Genomic DNA, 25824 nt, shown 5'->3' with positions numbered 1-25824 from the left:
TCAAGCTTGAAGTTTCTTCAGTGTCGTCACATATGCATCAGAATTTATGGTGGTTTCACTTGGCATGATGTCCACAAGCAAGAGTCCTTTGGAATCGAAAAACATCGTAGCCATAACTATTCCAGGAGAAGGCATGGTTTTGAATTTTTTTTTCTTGGGTGAATTTACATGATGCCACTCCATTGATTGCCTCTTCGTCTCTGGTGAAAAATGATGGAGCCATGTTTCATCACCTGTCACAAGTCTTCCAAGAAATTCACCTCCACCATTCTCGTACTGTTCCAAAAGTTCGCTGAATACTGTTTTTCTTGTTTCTTTGTGAGCCACTGTCAACATCCTGGGAACCCACCTGGCACAAACCTTTTTTAACGCCGACACTTTCAGTATTCTGCAAACACTTCCTTCCCCTATCCCAACATAGCATGACAATTCGTTCACTGTGATGCTTCTGTCAGGAGTCACCTATTCGTTAACTCTCTGCACATTGTCTGGAGTGTGTGCAGTACGAGGCCTGCCGCTGCAAGGACAATCCTCAATATTGCCGTGCCCACTTTCTTCACGTAACCTGCTTGCCCATTGACTGACTGTACTGCGATCGACAGCAGCAACTCCGTACACCTTTTTCAACCTCTTGTGGATGTTTCCCACTGTCTCGTTTTCAGGTTTTCACAGCACAGGAATTCTATGGCAGCATGTTGCTTCTGACGAACGTGAAGTGTAGCAGCCATCTTGAAGGCATGCTGTGACGGTGCCACTCACGGGAACAGGTTGAACTAAGTTTTGAAAACAAGCAGGAAGGATGTATCTACACACTGTAAAACTTTCACACATTTAGAATGAAAACTGTATTTTTACAAAAATAGTGTGCATTTCTTTTGGAGTGACCATCGTAAATTTAATTAGTATCCTCATTAGTTGTTGCTGTTATTACTTTCAGATTATCAAATACTGAAATGGAAGAAAAAAAATCGATCCAAAATGACCAGAGATCCGGATTAATGAGGCTGGGTAAACAAGGTTCCACTGAAATAAAGCAGCAGCCCGAGCACTTGCAGCTACAGGCCTTGTAGTTTTAAATGTGATATTGTTTATTTTTGTGTTTCATTAGTACTTATTTTTTCATGTGGAGTCGCCTGACTGTCAGTGCAAGGTACGTAATAGCTGATTAAATGATGTCATGTTATTGAAAGAATAAGAAAAGCATATTGCTTACCAACAACAGTGGGTCTTAGAAAAGCAGTGTTATAGCTGTCTGCATTTGTAGGAACTCATTTTGAAACATGGTGGTAGTCACAGAAAAAAACTGAGCTAGCATATTGACCTGACAGTTCAATTAAAATTTGAACTGAGCATGAGTGACTGACAGCCAGATTGCAAAATGAAGTCGCACATCTGTGTTTGAAACGTGTGATCAAAAATTTCAGTGCAAAAGTTATAATACACACAGTTCGTTGAGTTTTATTGTGAAAATTGTTGGGCTCGGAATTACAAATGAATAAAAATAATAATTTTTGTGACCCCAAATATTAGTGTTCTTATATCTTCACTATCTTAGTCACTATGGAGAGTCAACATATAGCATTATGAGATGGAATGCTACAGGCTGCATAGGATGCCATAAGCCCTCTTGTCTCCTCAAATTTTGCAGACCGTAGTAAATATTTTGAATTTTTCCTCTTTTATTGTTTCTTGCAAATTCTTGTCTTCGACAGTGTTAATTTATGATAACTTTGATGATGTGGGTGCAAGTTTGTATTTTTTAATATTGTTGCAGGTGCACACAGATTATGAAGCGTGGCAGAAGGAGCCGCCATCCAAGGGTCTGTCACCATTGTTTGAAGTTCTGTGGAAGGACCCGTGGGAGCCGTTCTACATTTCTCGCAACTCTGTACCCTTTTACGATGAAAGATTTAAGCAGTATGGATTTAACAGGATCAGCCAGGTATGTCAGGCTTCTTACTAGGCTGCTGCTGCTGCTTCTGTGTCTTATCTCATGTCTTTGTGAGGTCAGCATGTTATTCATTGTATTTGCCAATGTTAGTGGCTGAGGGAGACTGGATGCCCATCCTGTCTCCACAGACAGTGTACTCTAGTTGTTCGGTAAATAATCTGGTGTACACGCGCGCGCGCGCACACACACACACACACACACACACACACACACACACACACTCTCTCTCTCTCTCTCTCTCTCTCTCTCTCTCTCTCTCTCTCTCACACACACACACACACACACACACACACACACACACACACACACACAGTGACTGGCTGCCGAGGCCAGAGTCTGTGCTCGTGCGTGCATTTTATAATTCCAATGAAGGCCTTTTTGGTCAGAGTCTTACTTGTTTGACACTCCTTTGTTCTGCCTATCTGTGACTTGGCGTTTTTGCTATATGGTGAGTTACCTTAATTAGATTCTTTTTCATATTCTTAAGCATACCCACACACTTTCATAGTCTTTGACTGCAAGCTACTTGTATCATTGGTGGTCTGATATAGGCTATATTACTATTTTACTGCATTTTTAGTTGTTGTAAGGATCTACAGTAATCTTGTAGTACACAATGAATCACAATCTGTATCACGCATTTGTGCCATATAAAAATCTCATTTAAAACTAACTTCAGTTTATTACACTGTATTTTGACTTCCTATAAGTCTTAGACAATGACTAGCGAATAATGTTGCATTCTGAGATGTAATTAATTATATTGGCCACAAAATGGTTAATGAAGAACATCTGTCACTGTATAGTTAAGCCCGGTTTTTCAGGCTGGCCAAACTGGATTATTCTTCACACTAGACTTCCTGGCGACTGGCCCTTATGACCGTGTTTCGCCAGTTGAGAATTATTCTAACAATTGGTTCCCTGAGCCCTATCACTTAATCTTACACATTTCTACAGGGTCCCTTTCCCAGCTCCTTAACTTAAACACCGTGGAACTTATTTAATTACTGGGCTTGTTGCACAATAACTTCAAACTTTCTATTCCAAACTTACAAACAAACTAAAATGAATCAATTATCCTTAATACTATCCCCTTGCGCGTTCATCTTCCTTCTGCTGCTTTTTTGCTCTGAGTATCCGATCCACAGGTATCTGAATTACAGCTGGGTCTGAACTCTGTCTTGTGCTTCATCTTCTACGTACCAAAACGAGGACTGCACTCAGCAGAACAAGTGTCACTGCAGTGTTGGCATGACAGTAGTCGTGTTCTCTCTTTCTGGTACTGATTTTCCTGATATAAATTTGCACGCTGCACTAAGGTTTCCGAGGAGACTCTTCCCTCCTGCTGGTTCAAAAACGTGTTTATAGACTGCATTAATTCTGGCCCTAGAGTTTGATTTAAGCTGGTTAGATTTGTAGCTGGTAGCATTTACACGGGCTACTCTGCTCGATACAAACGAGGCTGCAAAATATTCAGGTAAGTTATCTCTGAAATCGTGGCTGGCAGATGGAAACTGGGCCCCCTCATCTCAAACCTTGTTCCATTTGATAACAAACCACTTCTTTTTAATTCTAGTTTCTTTGCTGGCATAAGCTTCCCTTGCTTGAAACAACTAGCCACTACTGCCATCTTTTCAAAGGTAGTGTATAACTGCCGTGCCTCGACCTGCTGAAAGTATGATTCTGACTCGATCACTTCTGTATTGCATTTTCTTACCTCCTTTTGTCCCATCAGCAATTTCACTGCGCAGGAATGCTGCCCCTCTATTATTACCATATGCGGACAGACTGTGATTTCCCCGCCGTGCAATATGTGTAATTTTGTTTTCTCCATTTACACATACCTTCCCTTGTCTTTTGCAATTAATAATAGTCTCTGAGTTTTTACTCTTACACGTTTCTTCAGTATCCCTCACTTGACGAAATGTGCACGAACTATGTAGCACTCGTAATGTGCTCGATTCCCTGCTACTGGTATAGAAACAGAAATGTAAACTTTTGCTCCATCAGTTCCCACTGAAACTATGGCTATCTTGAAATAAAAAGGTAAGTTTTTGTGCTCAGGTTCTAAAACCAGCCTCAACTCTGTTGGTAATTCCTTCTGTACTTCCCTTAGACCCTCTAGATACTGCTCTGGCGACAACGAGTTTACCCCTAGCTGACCTCTGACAGGCTGCTGCATAGCCTCCTGTACTTCTGTTCCTTTTCCATGTGTCCCCCAAGCACTATCGTCTACAGACTGCAACCATTTTCTCATTACTACTTCGCTATCTAAGACTTCTACTTCCGTTTTCTTATTAACTGCCTTTTTTGTAGCTCTGACATACCACATTACTTCTCCAGCAAAGTTGTTGTAGCAGTCATGTGTTATTCAATATGCCCTTCTCTAAACTTCTAATCTGTGTAGTGTGCCAATCACTCACAGCTTTGTTCCCTTTTCCCAACTGTTTAACCTCCTTTACTGTGTCATTCATACTTTGAATGTCTTCCCCATCAGCAAAACCAAATATTGTTTCCGTAAGCCAGTCTCCAGAGTCAATCCGACCCAACTTCCTTCGTTTAAGTGGAATAACCCCCAGTACTGGAGTCAGCTCATTCCTTAACGTCTCGTATGCTCTGTGTGCTCTCACACATACCTCAGCATATCACTACCTTTCCGTTCCCTGATGGAATTTGTCAAATGCTTTTTCCAATCTTCCCACCTCGTTACATATCTCCCACGTGTTGAATACCACCTACACCCAGCAATGACAGATGATCACTACATCTTACTGCTTGGCAAAGAGCACTCCCCCTTCCAGGTGCCGGTTCCGTAACACTTCCAACCCGATAAACAGCGGTAATCCCGCTATGAATCGGATCATCTCGCCTTCTCTGCACCTCACCTACAGACGGGAAGACCTATCACTTTCCTCCCCCTTTAATTCATTGCTGCTCCACAGCTGCTTATAGTAATTACACTCAATGTATACCTAACCTAAAAAAAGTATTAAGTGACTATCCTGTAGTAATCCACATGGGTTCCTTGTTACCACTTCATTCATGGCCTCTAGTTTACCTTCTGATTACCTTCCTCTGCACTTTACACTTCCGGTCTGCATCTTCTATCTCTGGAATAACTTCTGGACTCCCTTCAAAAGATTGCAACCACCCTTCATGCACAGTTGTCACTCTCATCAGCAACTGAATCATGACATTTACTGGTGATGTAGTCTCTACCAGTTGGTATGGCTCCTGATACTTTGCAGAAAACTTCTTTGTCTTCCCTTCAGCATATACAAAGTTGATAGCGTCACCCACAGACCGGCCTTATGCTGTGGTATTCTTGATGTACAGCCCACTGCTTCTTGCTGTTTCTCCATTGCTCGTGTATTTGCCCTCCATATTCTATTCCAGATTTCCCTAATCACTCTGGAAAATTCCTTAACAGACTCTCTAGTCTTCCTTTTTTTGTTTTCTGTATATTGAGAGGTTGATGGCATTCTGTGACCATATACTACTTCATACGGTGATAATCCTGTATTCGTACGCTGTTTTGGGATGTAGGCAGAGACAACATATTTCAAATAGACATCCCAGTTGGTGTGATGCAAGTCAGCATAGTAATCAAGCATCTTCCCGATTTTCCTATGAACTCTTTCAGTTCTTCCATTGGCTTGTGGATGGAAGGAACTCAGCCTTAACTTCTTCACATTCAATAACCTACACAATTCCTTGAATAAATGTGACATAAATTTTGTTCCCTGGTCTGTTACTATTGTTTCAGACACTCCAAACTTCAGTATCCAGTTATTCACAAGTGCTTGTGCCACTGTGGCTGCCAATGGGTTTGGCATTGTGACCATTTATACGTGTCTTAAAATATGATCTATGATTGTGAGAATGTACTTATTCTGTGTGAATGTTTTATAGAGTGGACCTAAAACATCAATCCCCAAAAATTTGAATGGTGCTAATGCTTCAGGTAACCTTTGCAATGGTTCTCTTGTTCGACACAAATCTGCTCTCTGCACACACTGTATACAATTCTACACATACTGGTTTACATCCATCTGCCTACTCCTCCTCCAATATATACTGCTTCCATTTGTAGATCTGCAACCTCCATGACCTGCTAACATATTATCATGAGTTTCTTGTAACACACTATTGCTATGCTGGTATCACTACCTGCAATACCGATTTGGTTTCTCTGTATCCATCCTGCATACATAACTGTGTCTCCTTAAAATACTGCTTACATTCGTCATCCGCTTTCATTACATCTTTCCATTCTGTATGCTCTTTACTGCAAATATGTGATAAAGCGACTTTCCTACTTGAGCTGTCCGCATATCTGTGCTTCTTCCCAGCTGTATGTGTAACTTCGATATCAAATTCACTGAGTCATACTGCCCGTCACATCAACGTACTAGAAGGGTCCTTTAACCCCAACAACACTTTTAATGTTTTATGATTTGTTAGTATCTAGAATTTTTACTGGACAAATAACATTTGAAGTATGTAATTCCACAAATAAGGTGTAATCTCTCTTTCTCCATCGTGGAATAATTTCTTTCTCCAGAATTTAGTTGTCTTGATGCATAAGCTACTGGATGTCCTACACCTACTGCCTCTAGTGACAACACACAAGCAAGTGCATGATTTGATTCATCATATGATAAAACAATCTTTCTCAGCCAGTATGGCAACCAAGCAAACTTCACCCAATACAATATATGAATCACCCATCTTTGCAGGAGGAGAATAAAAAAAAAATCTGCTGTTGGTATCATTCAAAGGGTATTATTACTATGAAATAAAAAAGTATTGCACAGTTTGGGAAATCAGTTTTGTAGTTATTATTGTTCAAACACATTTACATTAACACGTTTGTCTGAACAGTACAAGCCCAGGAGGAGGAAAGGTGAAGCAGGAAGTGACAGATGAATTATGTCATACAAAAGATGAATATTAATTTTACACTGATGGTCCTGCTCATCACTCCATTCATCTGAAGTCCTACTGAAACCATTTTATGATTTTTATTTTTTTTAATCCATAAGTTCTTTTCTTATTATATTAATATATTCCACAGTCAGACTATTATATCTGCTCTTAAAAAAATTCTTGTAAACAAGAAAAATAAGTGAAAAATACTGTTGTGTGTACCCTAAATACTCAGCAAGCCACCGTATGGTGCATGATGTTTCCTTTCCAGCTCTCCTTTCAAATAGAATGAGGGTAAAAACAACTGTTTTCTGTCACATACACCTCCATCTGTTACATATGCTTCCATACAAGTCCTAATTTCTCTCATATTATCTTTGGGTGGTATAATTTTACAATCTAATAATATTTTGGTTGGGTTCTGATTATTTGGTTATTGTAGTTCACTTCATGTAATTGTTTCAAAATAGTTCTTTTAAAGTCGAAGTTTATGGCTGCTGAATAGCTGCACCATGCTGAAGGTGTGCCAGTTAGGCAGCATATGATTGGGATAATATGTCGAAACTAATAGGAGAAGATCACCGAAATCAGATTGTGTAGGTTGAAACAGATAACTAATACACCATGCCACAACTTGATAATGAGAGTTGAAATCCCAGTTATTCTCACCAATAATTTAAAATGCATATAAGATAATTTTAATTTTAAGTTTTACCATGTATGTCTAGTGAGACATTTATTCCATTTCAATCATATATTCACAATTAATTAAAACTGACAAGGTAGGGTACTCAAACATAATATTTTTTCACATCTGTATGCTTGCAAGCAATCTTCTCCTTTCATGGTGATCCATACAAACCTGTGATAATAGCCATGTGAACAATTCCATGGAACACAAAAGATCACTACTGCACCAACACTATAGTTCAATTCTTTTATCTTGGCGGCTCGCGCATGCCCGCCCAGACGCTGGAGATTGCTGCGTTGCCAGTTGCACACGACGCACGCACCAATAGGAGCAGCGCCATAGTATAGCATAGTTCGCAAGCTTACGTGTAGGGGGGAGCGCGCAGTTCATGAAGTAAAGCCACCACGGCCGCATTAACCCTTTCGCTGCTACAAAGACGTGCTCCCTGCATTCCGCGCTGTGGGCGATTTTGTCACTGCACTGCTCGCCTGTGCAGACACATTGTCTTCCGACTGCTTTGATACTCTTTATCATTCGATTCCACAAAAACTATTTGGCTCAAAAATTAGATTTTTACCTATCTTCTTGACTGATACCTTCCCCCCATAAATGACTTAATTTTGTTTCGATGTTGAACGCAGTTATTATGCAGCATTAAATATAGTAAACCTTTGCACGAAATTCTGAAGAGTTTGCAGAGGTAAAAGTACATAGGGTATACTTTCCGTATGGTCGATTTTAGTTGCCACAGTGTTGAGAATGAAATGTGGACAAGATACCTATATATTTCATTTAATTTAAGTACCACATAAATGTCGTATGTAATACTGAGAAATATTCCACCTTTCGTGACTGTAACGAAAGTTTTACTTACACTGGGCACGTTTGGCTTTATTTTAAAGCACTGCAATCAATCAAAAGGAAGTAGACAAAATACATTAAACAAAACTGTGGACTTACAAAAACATTAGGACTTGAATATACCGTCTGTCAGTGAAGTGCTCAGAGCTATGTCAAATATAATTTTGTGTGTGGCACACACAAACAGCATTTATTTGCTAAAACACTGATGAGCCAACACAAACGTTGAATATTGTGCTACCGCAGCACAAAACTACGAAAGGTTACTTGGCAATGGAGGACACAAAATACAGTCCTCTTATGATGCTTCAAAAGAGAGAAACGCGTCTGGTCTAAATAAGTCGCTTATTACAGTTGCAGAAGAGGGATATATTTCAATACCATTGGTAAAACTGCGACTGTGGAACAAAAACAAGAAATAGAACATGAATACCATTGTGTATGTGCCATACCTTTCACCGATGGAAGTGCTTTAAAATAAAGCCAAACGCGCCGTGTGTATATAAAACTTTTATTACAGTCGCGAAAGACGGAATATTTTGTCAATATTACATACGACACCTATGTGGTTCTTAAATTAAATGAGATATTGTTATACAGTAAATATTATATGAAATTTAGGTATCTTGTCCACATTTCATTCTATTGTGGCAACTAAAGTCGACCATACGGAAAGTATACGCTATGGACTTTTACCTCTGCAAACTCTTCAAAATTTTGTGCAATGGTTTACTACATTTAATGCTGCACATCAAAACAAAATTAAGTCATTTATGGGGGGAAGGTATCAGGCAAGAAGACGTGTAAAAATCAAATTTTTTGGCCAAATAGTTTTTGTGAAATCGAGTGATAAGTGTGTCAAAGCAGTGGGAACACCATGTGCCTGCACAGGCGAGAAGTGCAGTGATGACAAAATCGCGCACAGCGCGGAATGCGGGGAGCACGTGTCTGCAGCAGCGAAAAAGTTAATGAAGAGGCAAAGCACTAGAAATTTCATTCAAACGAATAAAATTCGTGAAGTAAAGCACTCCAATATTGTTTTTAAATAAAGAAAATATTAAGCACCGCACAAGGTTTGAACTCATAACCTTTCTCTTGGCAGCCCAACACCTTAACCGTTGCGCTACCTCAGCTTATTGAACCGAGTAACTGTATAAGGACTCTAACATCTCACGCAACTACTTATAAACACTGTTGGTATGACTATGAATTATTCATGCTTCGTAGAAGTACAATAGGAAATAAACAATTACCGCTGTTCTTTATTGCGAAAAAGCAGTTCGTGAGATTGAAACAAACATCTTTCCTTGCTATCGCCTGAATTAGGAGTCTTATTGCTTGTTTGGTTTAATTAATTAATAGAATATGAAGCAATTGGTACAAAGAATGCTTTTTCCAAACTTTCTGTAAAATAAAGTCTGCTATCAAGACATTGCTTTTGTTCTATTACTTTATTTATGACTGAACGTTTCTAAAACTGAAGACACTCGTCCGTGCTCTGCACTGCTGTCGAGATCTGGCAACGTCGTTCTCTGTTCATTGGCTGACTGTGTTTTGTGACGTCAGATGCGCAGAACGAACCTAAACTCGGCCGCCAAGATATATGACGCGCACTTCAGTAACTCTTATTGACCGAAACTTACACACTGAAAATTTGACCTGCTACACAGCCCTCCATGGGAGGAGATACCTTTGAAATAGCAAATGTTGCTGCTACCTTTCTTTGCTTGCAATTTAATGGTTGAAGACCAGAACAGTTTGTCATTTCATTGCTGTTTTGTTATAGGGTACGCTCACAATTGAATTACAGTTATAAAATTGCTCTTTGATTAACGATCATCACAGTAAGGTCTTATGAACATGCATGTTAAATGACTTGATATTGAATGTATGCAACACTACAGAATATTGCCAACAGTGCTTTTCCTATGTTTAATCGTGTGGCTCAGAACAGGATCTCTTTTATTCCTGTGTTATTAATGTTCTTCTCCACTCGAGCATAGCTCAAGGAAAACCAGGCCAAACCTCAGCGAAGCCTATAACTCTGAGTTACGCAACTGATACAATAATTACTAATTGTGAAAAGCGGTTTGGGGGACTTGAAGTACAGTACGTTAATATACATTGATAAAAGAAAATCTCCGCCCCGGTAGCTGAGTGGTCAGTGCGACAGAATGTCAATCCTAAGGGCCCGGGTTCGATTCCCGGCTGGGTTGGAGATTTTCTCCGCTCAGGGACTGGGTGTTGTGTTGTCCTAATCATCATTTCATCCCCATTGACACACAAGTTGCCGAAGTAGCGTCAAATCGAAAAACTTGCACCCGGCAAACAGTATACCCGACGGGAGGCCCTAGTCACATGACATTTACATTTACATAAAAGAAAATCACTACACAAAAAAATAATTGCTGTAGAGTAATGGAATTCTGTGAATAAATTCTCTCATAACGTATGTAAGTGATTAAAATTCCAAGGTAATGTTTTAATGTGAACACGAGTTAGGCCCGTGCAAATGTGAAATGCTGGTACATTAATAACTGGTGTAACTGCCAGAACGTTGCATGCAAGTATGCAAAAATCAAGACATTTTTTGTTGCACAGGTGCCAGATGACAGTATGTGGTGCGGGCTTTGAGGCCTGTTGCACTTCATCAGTCAATACAGGGACAGTTAATGCTGTTTGCGCATGATGCTGGAGCTGTCATTCGATGATGTCCCGTATGTGTTCGGTTGGAGGCAGATCTGGTGATTGAGCAGGCTAATGCAACGTGTCAACACACTGTAGAGAATGTTGGGTTACAGCAGCGGTAAGTGGGTGAGTGTTATCCTGTTGGAAAACAACCCCCGGAATGCTGTCGATGAAGGGCAGCACGACAGGTCAAATCACCCAATTGATGTGCAAATTTGCAGTCAGGGTGTGGGGATAACCAGGAGAATGCTCTTGCTGTCATACAAAATCACACCCCAGATGATGTGTAGCATGCAGGCAGGTTGGTTGCAGCCTCTCAGCTGGCCTTCTCCTTACCAACCCGTGGCCATCACTGGCACTGAAGCAGAGCCCGCTTTCATTAAAAAGCTCGACAGACCTCCACCCAGCTGTACAATGAGCTCTAACTTGACAACACTGAAGTAGCAGCTGCTGGTGGTTTGGAGCCAGTGAAATGCATGAACCCTGCAGGTTGCATGTCTTGGATCTGTCCTTGAAGTAACTGATTTGTAACAGTTCATTGTGTCATTGTGGTGCCAGCTGCTGCTCAAATTGCTTCTGCAGATGCAGTAGAGTGCACCAATCTGGTTAGGTCACATACTTCTTTAAGTCATTCTGGAGATGGTTCAGTTATATCCCATTGGAGCATTCATTTAATTTCTTGATCGGCAGCAGATCTCCTCACTCATTGAATCGAACAGAGACAATGACAGTATCTGTGCTTGTGATGACAGTATCTGTGCTTGTGACAATGCATTGGATTCTGAGACTTCATATTGAATTTGCTCGTGTAGAGACATAATGCCTCAAATGGCTCTGAGCACTATGCGACTTAACTTCTGAGGTCATCAGTCGCCTAGAACTTAGAACTAATTAAACCCAACTAACCTAAGGACATGACACACATCTATGCCCGAGGCAGGATTTGAACCTGCGACCGTAGCGGAGACAGAATGTTTGTTGTTTTGGGCAGTGGTCTTTTGAATGTATTGGTATCTTTATCCAACCACTTAGGCCTTATTCCCTATCAGTATTTACTGAATAAATTTACCAAAACTGGAATGCTGTTGCTCATGAGGTGGAACTTGCCCAAATAAAAGTCAACTATTGCACCCTTGTTCCTCAGAAGGCCAAGCCCTACAGTGCAATCCACAACCAGATTTGAAATGACTGGAAAGTTGCTTCCAATTGCAACGTTTCCCAGCATGACATTGAGCCGTGTCTGGAGTCTTACGCTGCGTGATCGTCATCCTCCAGTTCCGATAGTATGACTATTATTTTTACAGGAAATTGGCTCTGTCCAGTTTTGATTTGAACACTGCTGTCCCAACAGCATTAAGCGATGCACTTGCGTCTAAAATCACACGTAATGTCAATTCCTTCTACTTTTTCATGTATTGCAGATTGCGGCACAGATGAATTACTAAATTTACAGGGGTTAGCACTTTGCACTAGCTCTTCTAACCGTGCAATTGTTGTACCTTAACATTTTCATTTCATGACCATAGCCCTCTTTACTGCAGACTGAGGCGCAACACGATTATTACTATCCACCACCTCTGTATTTACTGGGGTTGAATTTCTCCAGTCAGTGTTATTCGACAATGGTGGTTTGCTATTCTGCCATTTATTGATAGTGCTCAGAATTTGATAACCTAGGTTGTACTAACACCAGCTAGAGGCAAGGATAAACAACTGTACCATGAAATCACAGCCAAGCAGCAATTGAAATGTATCGCAGCAAACTCCAAAAGATGTGTATGGCTCATAAAATCAGTAAGTTTTCAGTTTATATATGCATTAGGTTGTTTAACAGGGGAAAAACGTAACATAACATTGCTCATAAAATTAGCGCATTTTGAGTTGATATGTGAATGAGGTATGTTAAGAGGGAAAACGCACACAATTCTATGTGCAGAAATCAGACATAAATATTTAAACGGAGGTAACTGCTGTCTGATTTATTTGGTACATATCATATTTAACAATCACATTTGTAAAAATAGCTGCCCATGTCATGTGTGATTTTCATGGGTATGAACAGTTCAGAATATTTGGAATGTTTCCAAATGTGCAGTAGTTAAAACATTTACACATTTCCAAATAATATTTTTATATAGAAACACTGAGACATTCACATCACAGTCAGTTGTACCTTCACAATTTTCTGTTACCAATATAAGTTCAAGAACATATTCAGTGATGGTTTGTGGATGATTACTTAAGCTCAGAAAAATTCTCTCGTTTTCAGATATCAACATATTTCTTAATATCATATATGTTAGTAAAAGCACTGGTGTTTCAGTGGAATATTTCAAACTTCCCCTACTTAGGTTTGTAAGTACACAGTTTAACTGAGGAATAGACATATCATCCCTAAGTAAAAATTGTTTGCAATCATCACAGTTTAATCTTTTAAACAGTGAGTGACAATACTAACTTGCAGTGTTTGTCAGTAAGACAGTGCTGGGAGTACATTACTGAGATTTGTGTTACTTTTAATTCTCCAGAAAACCTAACTGTGGGTCTGTAGCTGCAGTAATTATGATATCCTCAACAATGATTCTTTTAGTATGATCAGGCGGTATCTCAATGTAAGACAATAACTGATATTAAAAAAAACATGCTGTGACTTACCACACGGGAAAGCGCTGGTAGATAGACACAATAAAAACACACAAATATCAAACTTTCGCAACCCATGGTTGCTTCATCAGGAAAGAGGGAAGGAGAGGGAAAGACAAAAGGATGTGGGTTTTAAGGGAGAGGGTAAGGAGTCATTCCAATCCCGGGAGCAGAAAGACTTACCTTAGGGGGAAAAAGGGACAGGTATACATCTGCAAGTTGCCTGTATTGACTAAATCTGGATTGCAGAACATCAGTCAGATTTTCCAGGCAATTAGTAGTCCCAGTTCAGCTCTTTAATGCAATAATCTGCAGGCTGAAGTATGCCTTGAGTGGTATGTCTGAGAGTAGTATAAGCTTGTGGGGGTAATTTTCGTGTCTCAGCACTTAAATTTTTCCAGTACTCTAACCATATAGACTTAAATTTTTCCAGTACTCTAACCATATCAAGATGTCAGTGAGGAACATTTTTCACTCATCTAAAGTTTTGTACGTGGCGTGTTGTTGGAGTGTGCTGTTCAGCCTAATACCTTTGGAGGCAGTTTCCACATTCGAATCATTCCACCATGAAATGATGACCTGCAAAAATTCAGCTATTTCTTTTCCATATCTTAAATTGTGTTGGTCAGTTAATATGATAAGACTATTTGCTACATGTTCGTTGAATATTTTGCACACTTACTGAATATACTACCTTTCGAAACTTCTTGGTTGGAGGGCTTTCACTGACATACCATAGCTATGTTTCATATATTCATTTCTTTCAATTTCAAAGACTGCCCTGAGAGATTTGAATGAAGCAGTTTTAATATGAGATAATTCATTGAAACTGAGATACACAAAATCTAGTTTTTCATTTTGTTTGGTTTAACCAATTATTTCTGACACTTTAAACAGATGAGCAGAATAGAAAATATGAAACACAGTTTTTTCATTTGATGAAGTTTGACAGTATTGTGTTTTCAGTTCTGATAGAGTTAAAAGGAAAGGTGTCACTTTACTGTTCATAGAATTCTTACCAGTTACTACAGTTAATACTATCATACCAATTGCACATACAATTATTGGTGGCAGATTTCTTCTACTCTACTGATGAATTTTTTAGTAGAACCAATTGATATAAGTATAATTGAAAAAGTCAGATTAATGAGAGTGTAGAGGGATATTGAAATATTTTTTCAACAGGTCCTATACAAAATGGTACTCGTTTTGGAATAAGTAAACAATTTTTCATTTAAGAGCTAACAACAAACTTGGCGCAAAACATGTAAAAGTAGAGGTTGCATGTTTCACTCGCACAGAAATGCATTCTCGTTGTGCATTCTGACCAATTCCAGCCCATTGATCTGCAGCAGCTTCCTTAGTTGACTGTTGCATGCTGATCGGCACACTTCTAGTGTTCTTGTTTCCCGTGTACAGCAAGGCGCCACAGTCTTACCACAGGTGTAGGGAAAGTTCTTTCACAATCAGTCATGTATGGTTACATGCAGTGCTTTTAAACTTTTGTTAGAAGAGGCTAGAAAAAATTGCATTAAAAACTGTGCTTGAGAATGCTGCAGGAGCCACTAGCTATTCTCAATACAGAGAATAAATTAGAAGAGGAAGCATAGCTCAAGTTACTTACCAAGGCAGGCAGCTTCCCGTGTTGAGAACTCTCCTTGCTATGTAGTGTACATGCACATATGATTCAAGCTCAAAATAACTCTTCAAGGTATGTTTATAGACTGGGCAGTATTTACAAGCCACACTTTTCAGCATGCTCTCATTGTTGCTGTTCATTCCTCCCTTGAACCAAGTAAGGTGACAACGGTTCAACACACGGGATAAACATTTCGGGGGACTGACGTTCAAACCCCCATTTGGCCATCCAGGTTTAGCTTCCTTGTGGTTTCTCTGAATCACTAGTTGGTTCCTTTGCAAAGTACAAGGTGATTCATTATTCCTCTTTCACTCGTGCTATGTTCCTATGACCTTGTCTTCGACATGACATTAAGCACTGAATGCCCACCTTTCTTTCTTTCCTTCTTTCTTTCTCGTGATGGACAGTGGCCAGTAGCACGCATTCTCTCTTCCCGTAACCCCCTGCTGTAAATGGGGGCGCTAGATCTTGTAGCAGTTTTCTTTAGCTGTTGAAATGCCTCGTATATTAACTGACATGATTGTTAATTGCGTCCCTGAAAAAGACTAGTCTGAAAGGATCAGCTGATAGGTGCTTCTGATTCATTCTCTGATGTTGCCCGAGGTACTCCGAGTTGCTGTTTTTATTTAGTTCACGTATCAGCAGTGTATGACACCATCAACAGTTAGCTAAGGTTAACTGAACTCCACACTGTGATTAAAAATTTTGAGCTAACCAGGCTCATCACTATTTTTGTTCAGTACTGTAGGTTCTGCATTGACACAACACAGCCAGTGGAGCTTAGAGAAAAATGATCTCTCTCAAAGAAGTGTACTGGCCCCAATCCTGTTCACTATACTTACAAATGACCAACTTATGACAAACCTCCCCCCCATCCCCCCAAGAGTTTCTCATCTGCTGATGATCTCATGCTTGACACAAAGCGCAACAACTTCGAATCAGTGGAAAACATCTTCAACTTTTGTGGTCCTGTCCTCCTCAGTTGCGCGTAATAATACGGTTCAAGAAAATACATCTGAGACTCCATAAGATGATACAGCATATAAAATTCAACAGAACATGCAAAAAGAATGATTTAATTCCAAGTTACATTAATGTAAAGGTTAAAAACAGTTCTACAGTGGCACAAAAATCGAAATCATTTGCAGAACGATATTGGTTACTACATGAAATTAAGATGCTCTATTCGAAAAAACAGCACCTAAACATGATGCTCTATGAGACTCATCTAGAATTGGCAAAAAACGTAGGAAACGCCGTAGTTTTCATGGCACTAGTAGAAAAAACTGAGCACAACACATACATAGCAATGAAACATTTACAAAACAAACATAAACACAAGATAATGAAACTAACAGTAAAAAAGATGCAAAAATACATTTACATTTTAAATGTGAAACCACATGAACACCAACACACATTCCATCCACGCTTAGTTAACCTAACAGACACAGAACTACACGAAAACGAAAAAATGCTCTTGGAAAAAGGTTTGAAACACTGCACCAATAGCAAAGTGAACAATCAATACATAGAAAATCTCATAGTAGAAACCGAACACATCCTTACACGTGAAGAGCAACAAAATAATTGTGAAATAAACTTGGGACTGACAAGAGAACTAGTAAAAGAAGAAATAAAAGGCATAATAAAACAAACACAGCAGACACACAATAAGAACAACCAAACAGAAGCAGCTACTATGAAAAGGTTAAAACAAAAGTTAACAAACAACAACGTATTAATAACAAGAGCAGACAAGGGAAATGTAACAGTACTCATGGATAAAGAGCAATACATCACAAAAACCAAGGAATACATAAACACCAACGCAATACAAAAACTGAAGTCAGATCCAACTACACGATTCTAGGCAAATGTGAAACGAACACTGAAAAACATTGAACACACACTCACAGACAAACAGAAATACTACTTAACACAGAAAAACCCACAAGCACCAACACTCCGCAGCCAACCGAAAGTACATAAAGACGGAATGCCAATGAGACCTGTTATCAACTTCAAGAAAGCCCCAACATACCGCATAGCCAAACACCTCCAAAAGTTAGTTACAAAACACTATAAAGTAGAAAACAACAGAACCGTGATAAACACAGGAAACCTAATAGAAAACATACAGAACATACAGGTACCACACACAGCATCACTGATTTCATTCGATATAGAAAATACGTATACCTCCCTCCCTATCACAGAAACAATAGAAATCATAGAACAAAATCTCTCATCCCACAGCAACCTCACCACAGACGCAATAAAAGAAATAACAGATATGCTCAGACTGACAACTGAACAAAACTACTTTCAGTTTGAGGAAGAATATTATCTACAAACTGATGGACTGCCCATGGGATCCCCAATATCAGGAACACTAGCAAACATTTTCATCAGCCACCTTGAAAATCAGATATTTGATAAGATAACCACAAATGAAAGTTTCAAAATCATATATTGGTACAGATACGTGGACATTATCTGTCTGGTAGACGAGCCAAGTGAAAAAATAGATGAACTCCATTCAGAAATAAACAAAGCTCATAAGAACATAAAATTCACACTTGAAAAAGAAAATGAAAATCAAATAAATTTTCTTGACATTACAATTAAAAAAGAAAATGGAAAACATACATTTAACATCTTTAGAAAACCAACAGCCACGGACACAATAATACATTCCACATCCAACCACCCCCAAAGCCAGAAACTTGCAGCACTAAGACACATGTTACATAGATTAAACAGAATCCCACTCAGCAAGAGAAACTATGAACAAGAAATGAACACGATCATACAAATAGCTAGGAACAACGGGTATGACACACATGTGGTACACAGGCTCAATCAAAAAATAAAAACACAAATAAAAAACAAACACAACATTTCCACAATACAAAAGAACTCACAAGCTGAAAACTTACAAACACACTCAACAGACACACACAATGACAACACCACACAGAAAAGAACCAGATGGTACACCATGACCTACACACATAAACTAACACACAGAGTTGCAAACATCCTAAAGAGACAGGGCTTCAAAATAGCATATAAGCCTGGGCAAACCCTTCAATCACACCTAAGGCAGCCAGCTACCAAGAGGGACAAATTCCAACAATCAGGAATATATAAACTTGAATGTCAAAGTTGTGATGCAGTATACATAGGCATGACATGCAGGAATTTTGAAACAAGATACAAAGAACATATCAGATGTTGGAAGTATGAAACAAACCATTCCACATTTGCAGAGCATTTAAAACACTACAACCATCATCCTACAAACATGGAACAAGAAATGAAAATAATGAGAATAAGCAACCATGACAAACATCTTATACAAATGCAAGAAAACTTCCACATCCAGAAAGCCATAGCAGAAAACAAACATGTGATAAATGAACACACACACATCAGCACAGGCTCCCTACTACACTTAATAAAGGAAATGATAACATATATATATATATAAACACCAAAATACAGACACACACACACACACACACACACACATACACAGCCCCCCCCCCCCCACCAAAAAAGACGACAGATACTTCAATAGTTACACTCATAAGTTTGGCAGTAATATTCGATCTTTGGCAAAAACATTTGACAGTCGGCAACAGAAACCAAAACATTGCATTAAAACAAGCGTTCAGTGCATAGTGCTGTGGAATGTGGAAAAAACAGCAAATTGGCGCTCATAGAAAGAAGAACAACACCAAAAATGCAACAGGAGCGTAATATGTAAGATACTGTCTACGCAACCTGTAAGTACAGTTCAAAACATTACTACTTAATAGGAAAAACCAACCACGAGAACTATTTATAACCTATAGGCACAGTGACAAAAATGTAAATAAAATAGCTAACATATGTACATATTCCAGGCCACTGATGATGCCTTGCAGAAAATAAAGGCGAAACGCGTATGGCACTAAAATTGTGTTTTATACAGTTGCTGTCAGACGGTCCATAAGTGAAAATTATCAATATACAGTGGAAAACATGTTCACTAATGGCTCTTGAACAATTGTCAAGATACTGCAGTGCAAACCAGTTTAAATCAAATCCATATAATGCACAGGTATGTGCTCTCCATTTGAGAAACTGGGAAGTCACTATGAAACCAAGTGTCTAGCCAAAGGTTTAGTTATAGAACAACGTTATACTCCATAATTCCTAGGAAGGACACTTCGGACAGATATCTTATATACAAGAAGCATTGCATGAACAACAAATTGAAAGTTCCCACCAGCTACAGTGTCATTAGAAAACAGGTTGGTTCATACTGGTATACCCAAGCCAAAACAGTTTGAAATTCTGCAACAGAACTTTGTTATTTCACTGCAGAATATGCCTTTCCTGTTTGATATAACTCGTGACTGTTAACGATCTACTACAGCTGTGTGCCTCTATCACCTGGCAGGAATAGCTCCACCTTATGTTCAAAGAGAAATAGCTGCAAACAAGGAAAGAAAGAAAATGCAGCAGGAAGCAACTCATCTATGACATGGAAATGAAGTACATGTGCAATGACTGAAACCAGGAAGAGCTGTTCAGAACATCAGATGTGCGCACAACCACAGATGAAATAGCAAGGTAACAATTGTGGAAAGCTAAGGACATCTTCCTCCTAGTTGGAAAAGAATATGTGAAACTCTGGTTATGAAAAGAGATGGAAGTTCTGGAACAGACTGAGACCAGGATGGCCAGGTCTAGGGTTACACAGTAAGATGGGGCTACTGCAAAGAAAACAATGTCAAGTGCAATTGTGGAGAAGATCATACAGTTAAACACAACTTTATATTGGATATTAGAAGCATTAGAAAATAATCTTGACACTGATGAACGGTAGTCCACTAATGAACACAACATTATCTTTCTACGAAAGTTTGATACTCTGACAATATAGCGATATTTCTACACCCCCGTTCCTCCATCCACCTCCCATCCCACTGCTCTTCGTAAAACTTAGATTATTCTGCCATGTATTCGATACGGACAGTTCTCATATGAAAACGGTGATGCTTAGGACCACAAACATTATCCTATTTATCTGTTTGTTATTCAGTGGCCTGCAAAGATTCACAGTAAAGCATAATACATTGTGGGCCATGAGAGACTATGAAATGCTAAAACTGCTTTCCTCCTTGAGTACGTTACAGCTTACAATGAAGTGCTATGAATGTGTGCAGCTTTTCCATAGCCCACTATTGTTGGTCAACAATGTACTTTACTTTGTTTTTCAGCAACCAGATATTATTTACTTGCTGTCAGGTACCTTTCACTGATAGCCAGCTGGACTCAACACACTATAAATAATATCAAACAGAAATATTCATATAAGAGTACATGGCCCTTACAGACTCAGTGATTATGTAACTATTAAGCTCTGATAACCTTATCACAATATTAAGAGAATAGTTTCTGCGATGACTAATCGGTGTTAGTCTTTTTCTTTTCCAGGTGTGCGAGTTGCATGTTGCAGGCTACAAATTTTCTGTCCTGAATAATGGATTCCTTGTACATAGAGGTTTGAAAACAGCCAATTCATTCCACACTAGCAAGGACATTGAACAGGAACGAAATAGGATGCTGTTTCGGCAGTTCAAGATAGAACTGAAAGACAAGTACCCAGAATCATCTCGCCGCTGTTACTGATGTTAATAATTAATTCCAGCTATGTGGCAAGTTTTCAAAAACAGTGGTGCTGCTGAATGAATATTGCTCTTTAGTACAAGCACTTATACAAGATGGTTGTAATTTGAAGGCAGCTACAGAAATTTACACACCTTAAGAATCATTTAACTTTTTAAGTATGTTATTGCACAAAGCTCATTTTTTTAAACTAATTGTTACCATAGTCATGTATGAATCAGTTTTGTGTACCTGAGTTTTGAACATCTAAAGACATTGTACTATTAGTTACAAAAAACTCCATGTTATTCATATAAAAGACTGTCTCTCTACGATATTACATAAGTACAATTTTTATATTCACTTGACTTGAAGTATTGTTAAGTTTTTTAAGCTATATTATTCCACATATTGACACCAAATGCTACAATGTATTGTTAATTCTTACAATATAACATCCCTCTGAGCACTAGGTAATTCTGTACCATAAAAATGCATCTGATGTTAGCTCATCAACTAGGGATAGCTTTTCAAAGTGTAATGTAGTCCTGCTGTCAAAAGACTTAATATTTTTAAATTGATATAGCACTACAATCTCAGAGACATAGCTCATTTATTAACTGCTTGTTGAGTAGTAATTTGGTTCTGTTAGTTATTTTAAAAAATATGACTTTAGTTTTAAAAAAAAGCTTTAGATTGATGAAGGAAACAGTATGCAAAGCAAGAGATAATCGTATTTATATGGATGATTTTTTTAAGTAAACTAATATGAAGTTTTAGCAATAATTCTAGTCACTTACAATATCTTTCTTTCTCAGAGAATATGTATGTCTGTGGAGCACTTTTAGGAAGTCCCTCACACATTCTCTAGTAAGTTCATACAAAAATGCTCAAGAGACGATATTTGTAGCATTGTTCCCAATACTCATTTTTTGTCAAAGTCTCTGGTCTAGTTTTCATTGGTTTCCTGTAGTTAAAAAATTCTTCAGAAATTTTTTTTACTCTTGACACTTTCTTTTGTCGCATTGTGTGAATTAGTGTGTCATCTTATTACTAAGAAGCAGGTGTATTATCAGTATCCCACAGTACTGTGTACGTTATCTTGAGAACTCCTCACAAAAACATGTCCTGTGGTCACTAACTGGTGTCATATATTTAAAAATATGTTCATACAAACACTGAGTAGCTGTTTTTCATATTGGTGGATTCTGCATTTTTGAAACTTCTTTTTTATATTGCATGGCACCTGTTTGCTCATGCCCAGTGTTCTTTGCCAGTTTGTGATAATTTCGATCTTGAATCTTCTGATATCCCTACTTGGTTGCAGATAAAGCTGTTATGGTTATTTTGTTTTTATTTATTGTGCCCAGCTAAAGAGTGTGTTTGAATTTACTTAGAATTGTTTTTCTTCTTTTTCCCAGTCTCTCTTCATTCATTCACTGTATTCATTTTTATATTCTTCTGTCTGCCCAAATGTTGTAACGTAAACTACTCAGTTAATTTGTATTTATGAATTGCGATTCTAAATTTCATTCTATTGTGAATGATTTTTTTTTTTTCATCAGTAAGGTTAAGTTCAAAATTTTCTACATATTTGACTGGTATCTGTCATCACTACACCCTGATCTGATGGTATACCTGATTCCCCCTCCCCTTATAGATCTTCTGTGATTCAGTGTTAGTCATAATATTTTCCTGAGAATTTTCCTTTCTTGTTTTTCTATGAGTTTTTATTTGAGATCTGCCAGTAGCTGTTATTTATACCTTCAGTTTCATTTCAGTGCTTCCTAATCACCTTTCCTTTAGCTAAATTGGACAGTAGTGGTGATAATTAATCCACTTACCTAACCTCAATTTTGATTTAGAACAGTTCATCAACTTCTTCCAAAAGCGTAACTTTTGATGTTGTGTTGCTCAAGACTTGTTGGATCAGTTCTGTATGAAAGTCCTCTAGTACATCAAACCGTGTCTGCCCATACATAATCATATGCTTTTTTGAACTCGACATATGTAACAACTGTGTGTTTAGTGTCTCGTAACTTCATGTGACATCTACACTCATGTACCGGTATGTATAGTACTCTCTCTCTCTCTGGCAAAAAAGGTAAAGCATATTATAAAAATGACTTTCTGCTTTGTGAATCACTGTTAGTGAACTCCACGCATGTAAATTGTTTGTATGGCATCCAAATGTATCAGATTGCCTTATAGCGCAACAGGACAAGGAGTGGTCAACTTCCTCAATTAAATTATTGCACCTCTCTCTCTTCCTCCCAGTCAAAATTCACATTAGCCCACGTATCTGTCATTAATTTTGACTAGATAGCCAGAAGCAGCAACTTCTTACACTCTATATCTTTCAACAAGGTGAAACAGTGCGTTGAACCAGTCCTGTCCATGGATGAGTGATCACATCAAAGTGCCAAGCAGCTACTAAATTCTAGTTTGGGGAGGTATATTTAATTTGTTTATCAGACTTATTATGACCAGCAACCACAAGATATTTCCATTTTTTAAGCTTTTTAAACTTTTCCTGTATCTTCTTCTTCTTCTGTTATTTTCAAATGCGTAATTTAATCGCTACAACTTTTTCAAACTCCACGTGGAGTAACTCACAACTTGCTGACCACTCCTTCTACCTTTAGGTAATGACATGCACATTGCAAAGAATTCCTTCGTGAAGAGAGAGACGCATCAGATCAGATCTTTCAGTTTATTCAGTGACTTCCTGATCAGGCTAACCAGCCTAAGACCTTCTTTCTTCAATGTCAAGAATTCTGCCATGTCTCTGTATACTATTTCATACAAAACCAAAGTAAACAGTAACGCTAATGGCTTCTGCCACCTACTAAAGACTGAAAGCCCCCTATATTGCCGTTTGATCTCTTGACTGTTGAACGACTTTCTTAATTCAGTCTTTTGTGTGAATCCTTCCACTTGATCCATTGTGAACAAGAAGCACCTTCTTCAGGGTTTTAAATGGATTGTCTTGTTTAATCAAAGAGTAGTCCACTGAAGCTCACTGTCATATTTTATTTTAATAACGGCAGCTTGTGATAATTCTCGTAGTTGAAACTTGACTTTCTGGTAGATGAAATTGGTCATTTGAAAGTTGATCAAGTTTCATGGTATATGCGATACCTCACATAGTGGTTTTAGGTGTAAATATGGCCAAACAGTACATTCGCCAAAATCGCATCAAAGATGGCAGATGAGATTGTGTAGTTATGTGCTTGGCACTGTGTCTGCTGGATCTGAATTGGCTTGTAATATTGGCTTAGAAGTGAGTGATGTACTTTGTGCACCCCTTTCACTCAGTATTACCTCCTCCTCCAAAGTACAACTCTTAATAGTAATACTATGTTGCTTAGAAGGATAAGCCAGCAATTCAAATGTGTCAGAAGCTGCTTACTGATAATATCTTCTTCTTTTTTTTAGTCTTGTTTTGCACTCCAAGCATTATTCCTCTGCCTGTTATGGTGCCCATCTCTTCCTTGATCTTTCCAGGTTTATTCAGCCTATGTGATATTAATTTCTGATATTGTAGGGTAGTCTGCCACCCTGGGCAGTGTTCTACCAATTATGCACTATCGTTTGTGGAAATTGCAACACCAAGAAGGAAACGCATGAATTCAATTAATTTAATACCACAGGTTAGGTACATGACAAGTAACAAATGATTACCTTTTCAAAACTGTGCATGTCCTTTGAGCCCTACTATTCAGTATGTCTTGTGGCCACCATGCACTGCAATTAGAGCTGCTATACACAATAGTATTCAATCAATAAGGTTCTGAATACATTCCTGTGGGATTTCCCTCCACGCAGTTTGTATCCGAGCCCGCAATTTCGTGACACCAATTACTGGAGGACCCTGATGCACCAGGTGCTGACCAAACATATCCCAGACAGGTGACATGTCTGGCGAACTTGCAGGCCAGGGAACCAGTAGTACCCATAGCTGTTTGAAGAAGGCGTGTACATTCCCTACAATATGTAGCCGGGCATTGTCCTGTTGAAATGTGGCCTGTGGAGGTATCTGAAGCAGGGGGAGTACCTCAGGCTCCACAACCTCCTTTAGATACCGATTGCTGTTCAAAGTGCCCACAATACGAACGAGGCAAGATCGGTTGTTGTAACCTGTGGCGCCCCAAACCATCACACCTGATGTTTGTCCGCTATGCCGCTCCACAAAGCAGCCCTCCAGATAGTGCTCACCACAGTGCTGTCAGACACGTAAGTGGCCATCGCTGTACGACATGTTGAAGCAGTACTCGTCCGAAAAGGTTACATGTTGCCACTCAGCACCCTAGTGACGGTGTTCACGTGCCCATTGCAGTCCGAGGAGCTTGTGGTTTCTGGACAATGGAAGCCAACATAATGACATGCGTGCAACCAGTCCAACCTGCAGTAGACGGCGACTAACCGTTGATGCAGATAGGTTCACACCTGTTGCAGTGCTCCAGCGATGAGCCGATACTGTGGACGACGCTGTACAGTCCGTAATGGCCGTGCAGACAAGATGAGGGTCATCCCGTGAAGTGGTCATGTTCCATGGTCCAGTTCCCACTCGTCAGTGCATACGACCTTCCTCTATCTGCCGCTTCCACACACGTATCACTGTTGTAGCAACATGCCCTGTGCGAGCCAGAATGTCACGGTATGACAACTCTGTTTCCCGCAGACTGATCATTCTGCCCCGTTCGAACTCACTCACATGCCGATATGGCTCCCTTTGATGTCGACGAGGCATCCTGG

The 25824-nt window shown here is 39.0% G+C and overlaps 1 protein-coding gene across 1 annotated transcript in view; it reads left to right on the top strand.

Moving 5' to 3' along the window:
- Nucleotides 1-21192, top strand: part of LOC124717343 (beta-1,4-glucuronyltransferase 1-like) — an 88283-nt gene extending 67091 nt beyond the window's left edge. The window contains exons 8-9 of the mRNA XM_047244173.1: nucleotides 1775-1942; nucleotides 20896-21192. Of these exons, the coding sequence (XP_047100129.1) occupies nucleotides 1775-1942; nucleotides 20896-21090 (363 nt within the window). The 3' untranslated portion in view covers nucleotides 21091-21192. The remainder of the gene's footprint in view (nucleotides 1-1774; nucleotides 1943-20895) is intronic.
- Nucleotides 21193-25824: the final 4632 nt, after the last annotated feature.

Source organism: Schistocerca piceifrons, chromosome 9, assembly GCF_021461385.2.
Source record: "Schistocerca piceifrons isolate TAMUIC-IGC-003096 chromosome 9, iqSchPice1.1, whole genome shotgun sequence".
NCBI classification, from domain to species: Eukaryota; Metazoa; Arthropoda; class Insecta; order Orthoptera; family Acrididae; genus Schistocerca; species Schistocerca piceifrons.
Note: the sequence above shows the minus strand (reverse complement) of the source record. Positions and strands in the feature narration are given on the sequence as shown.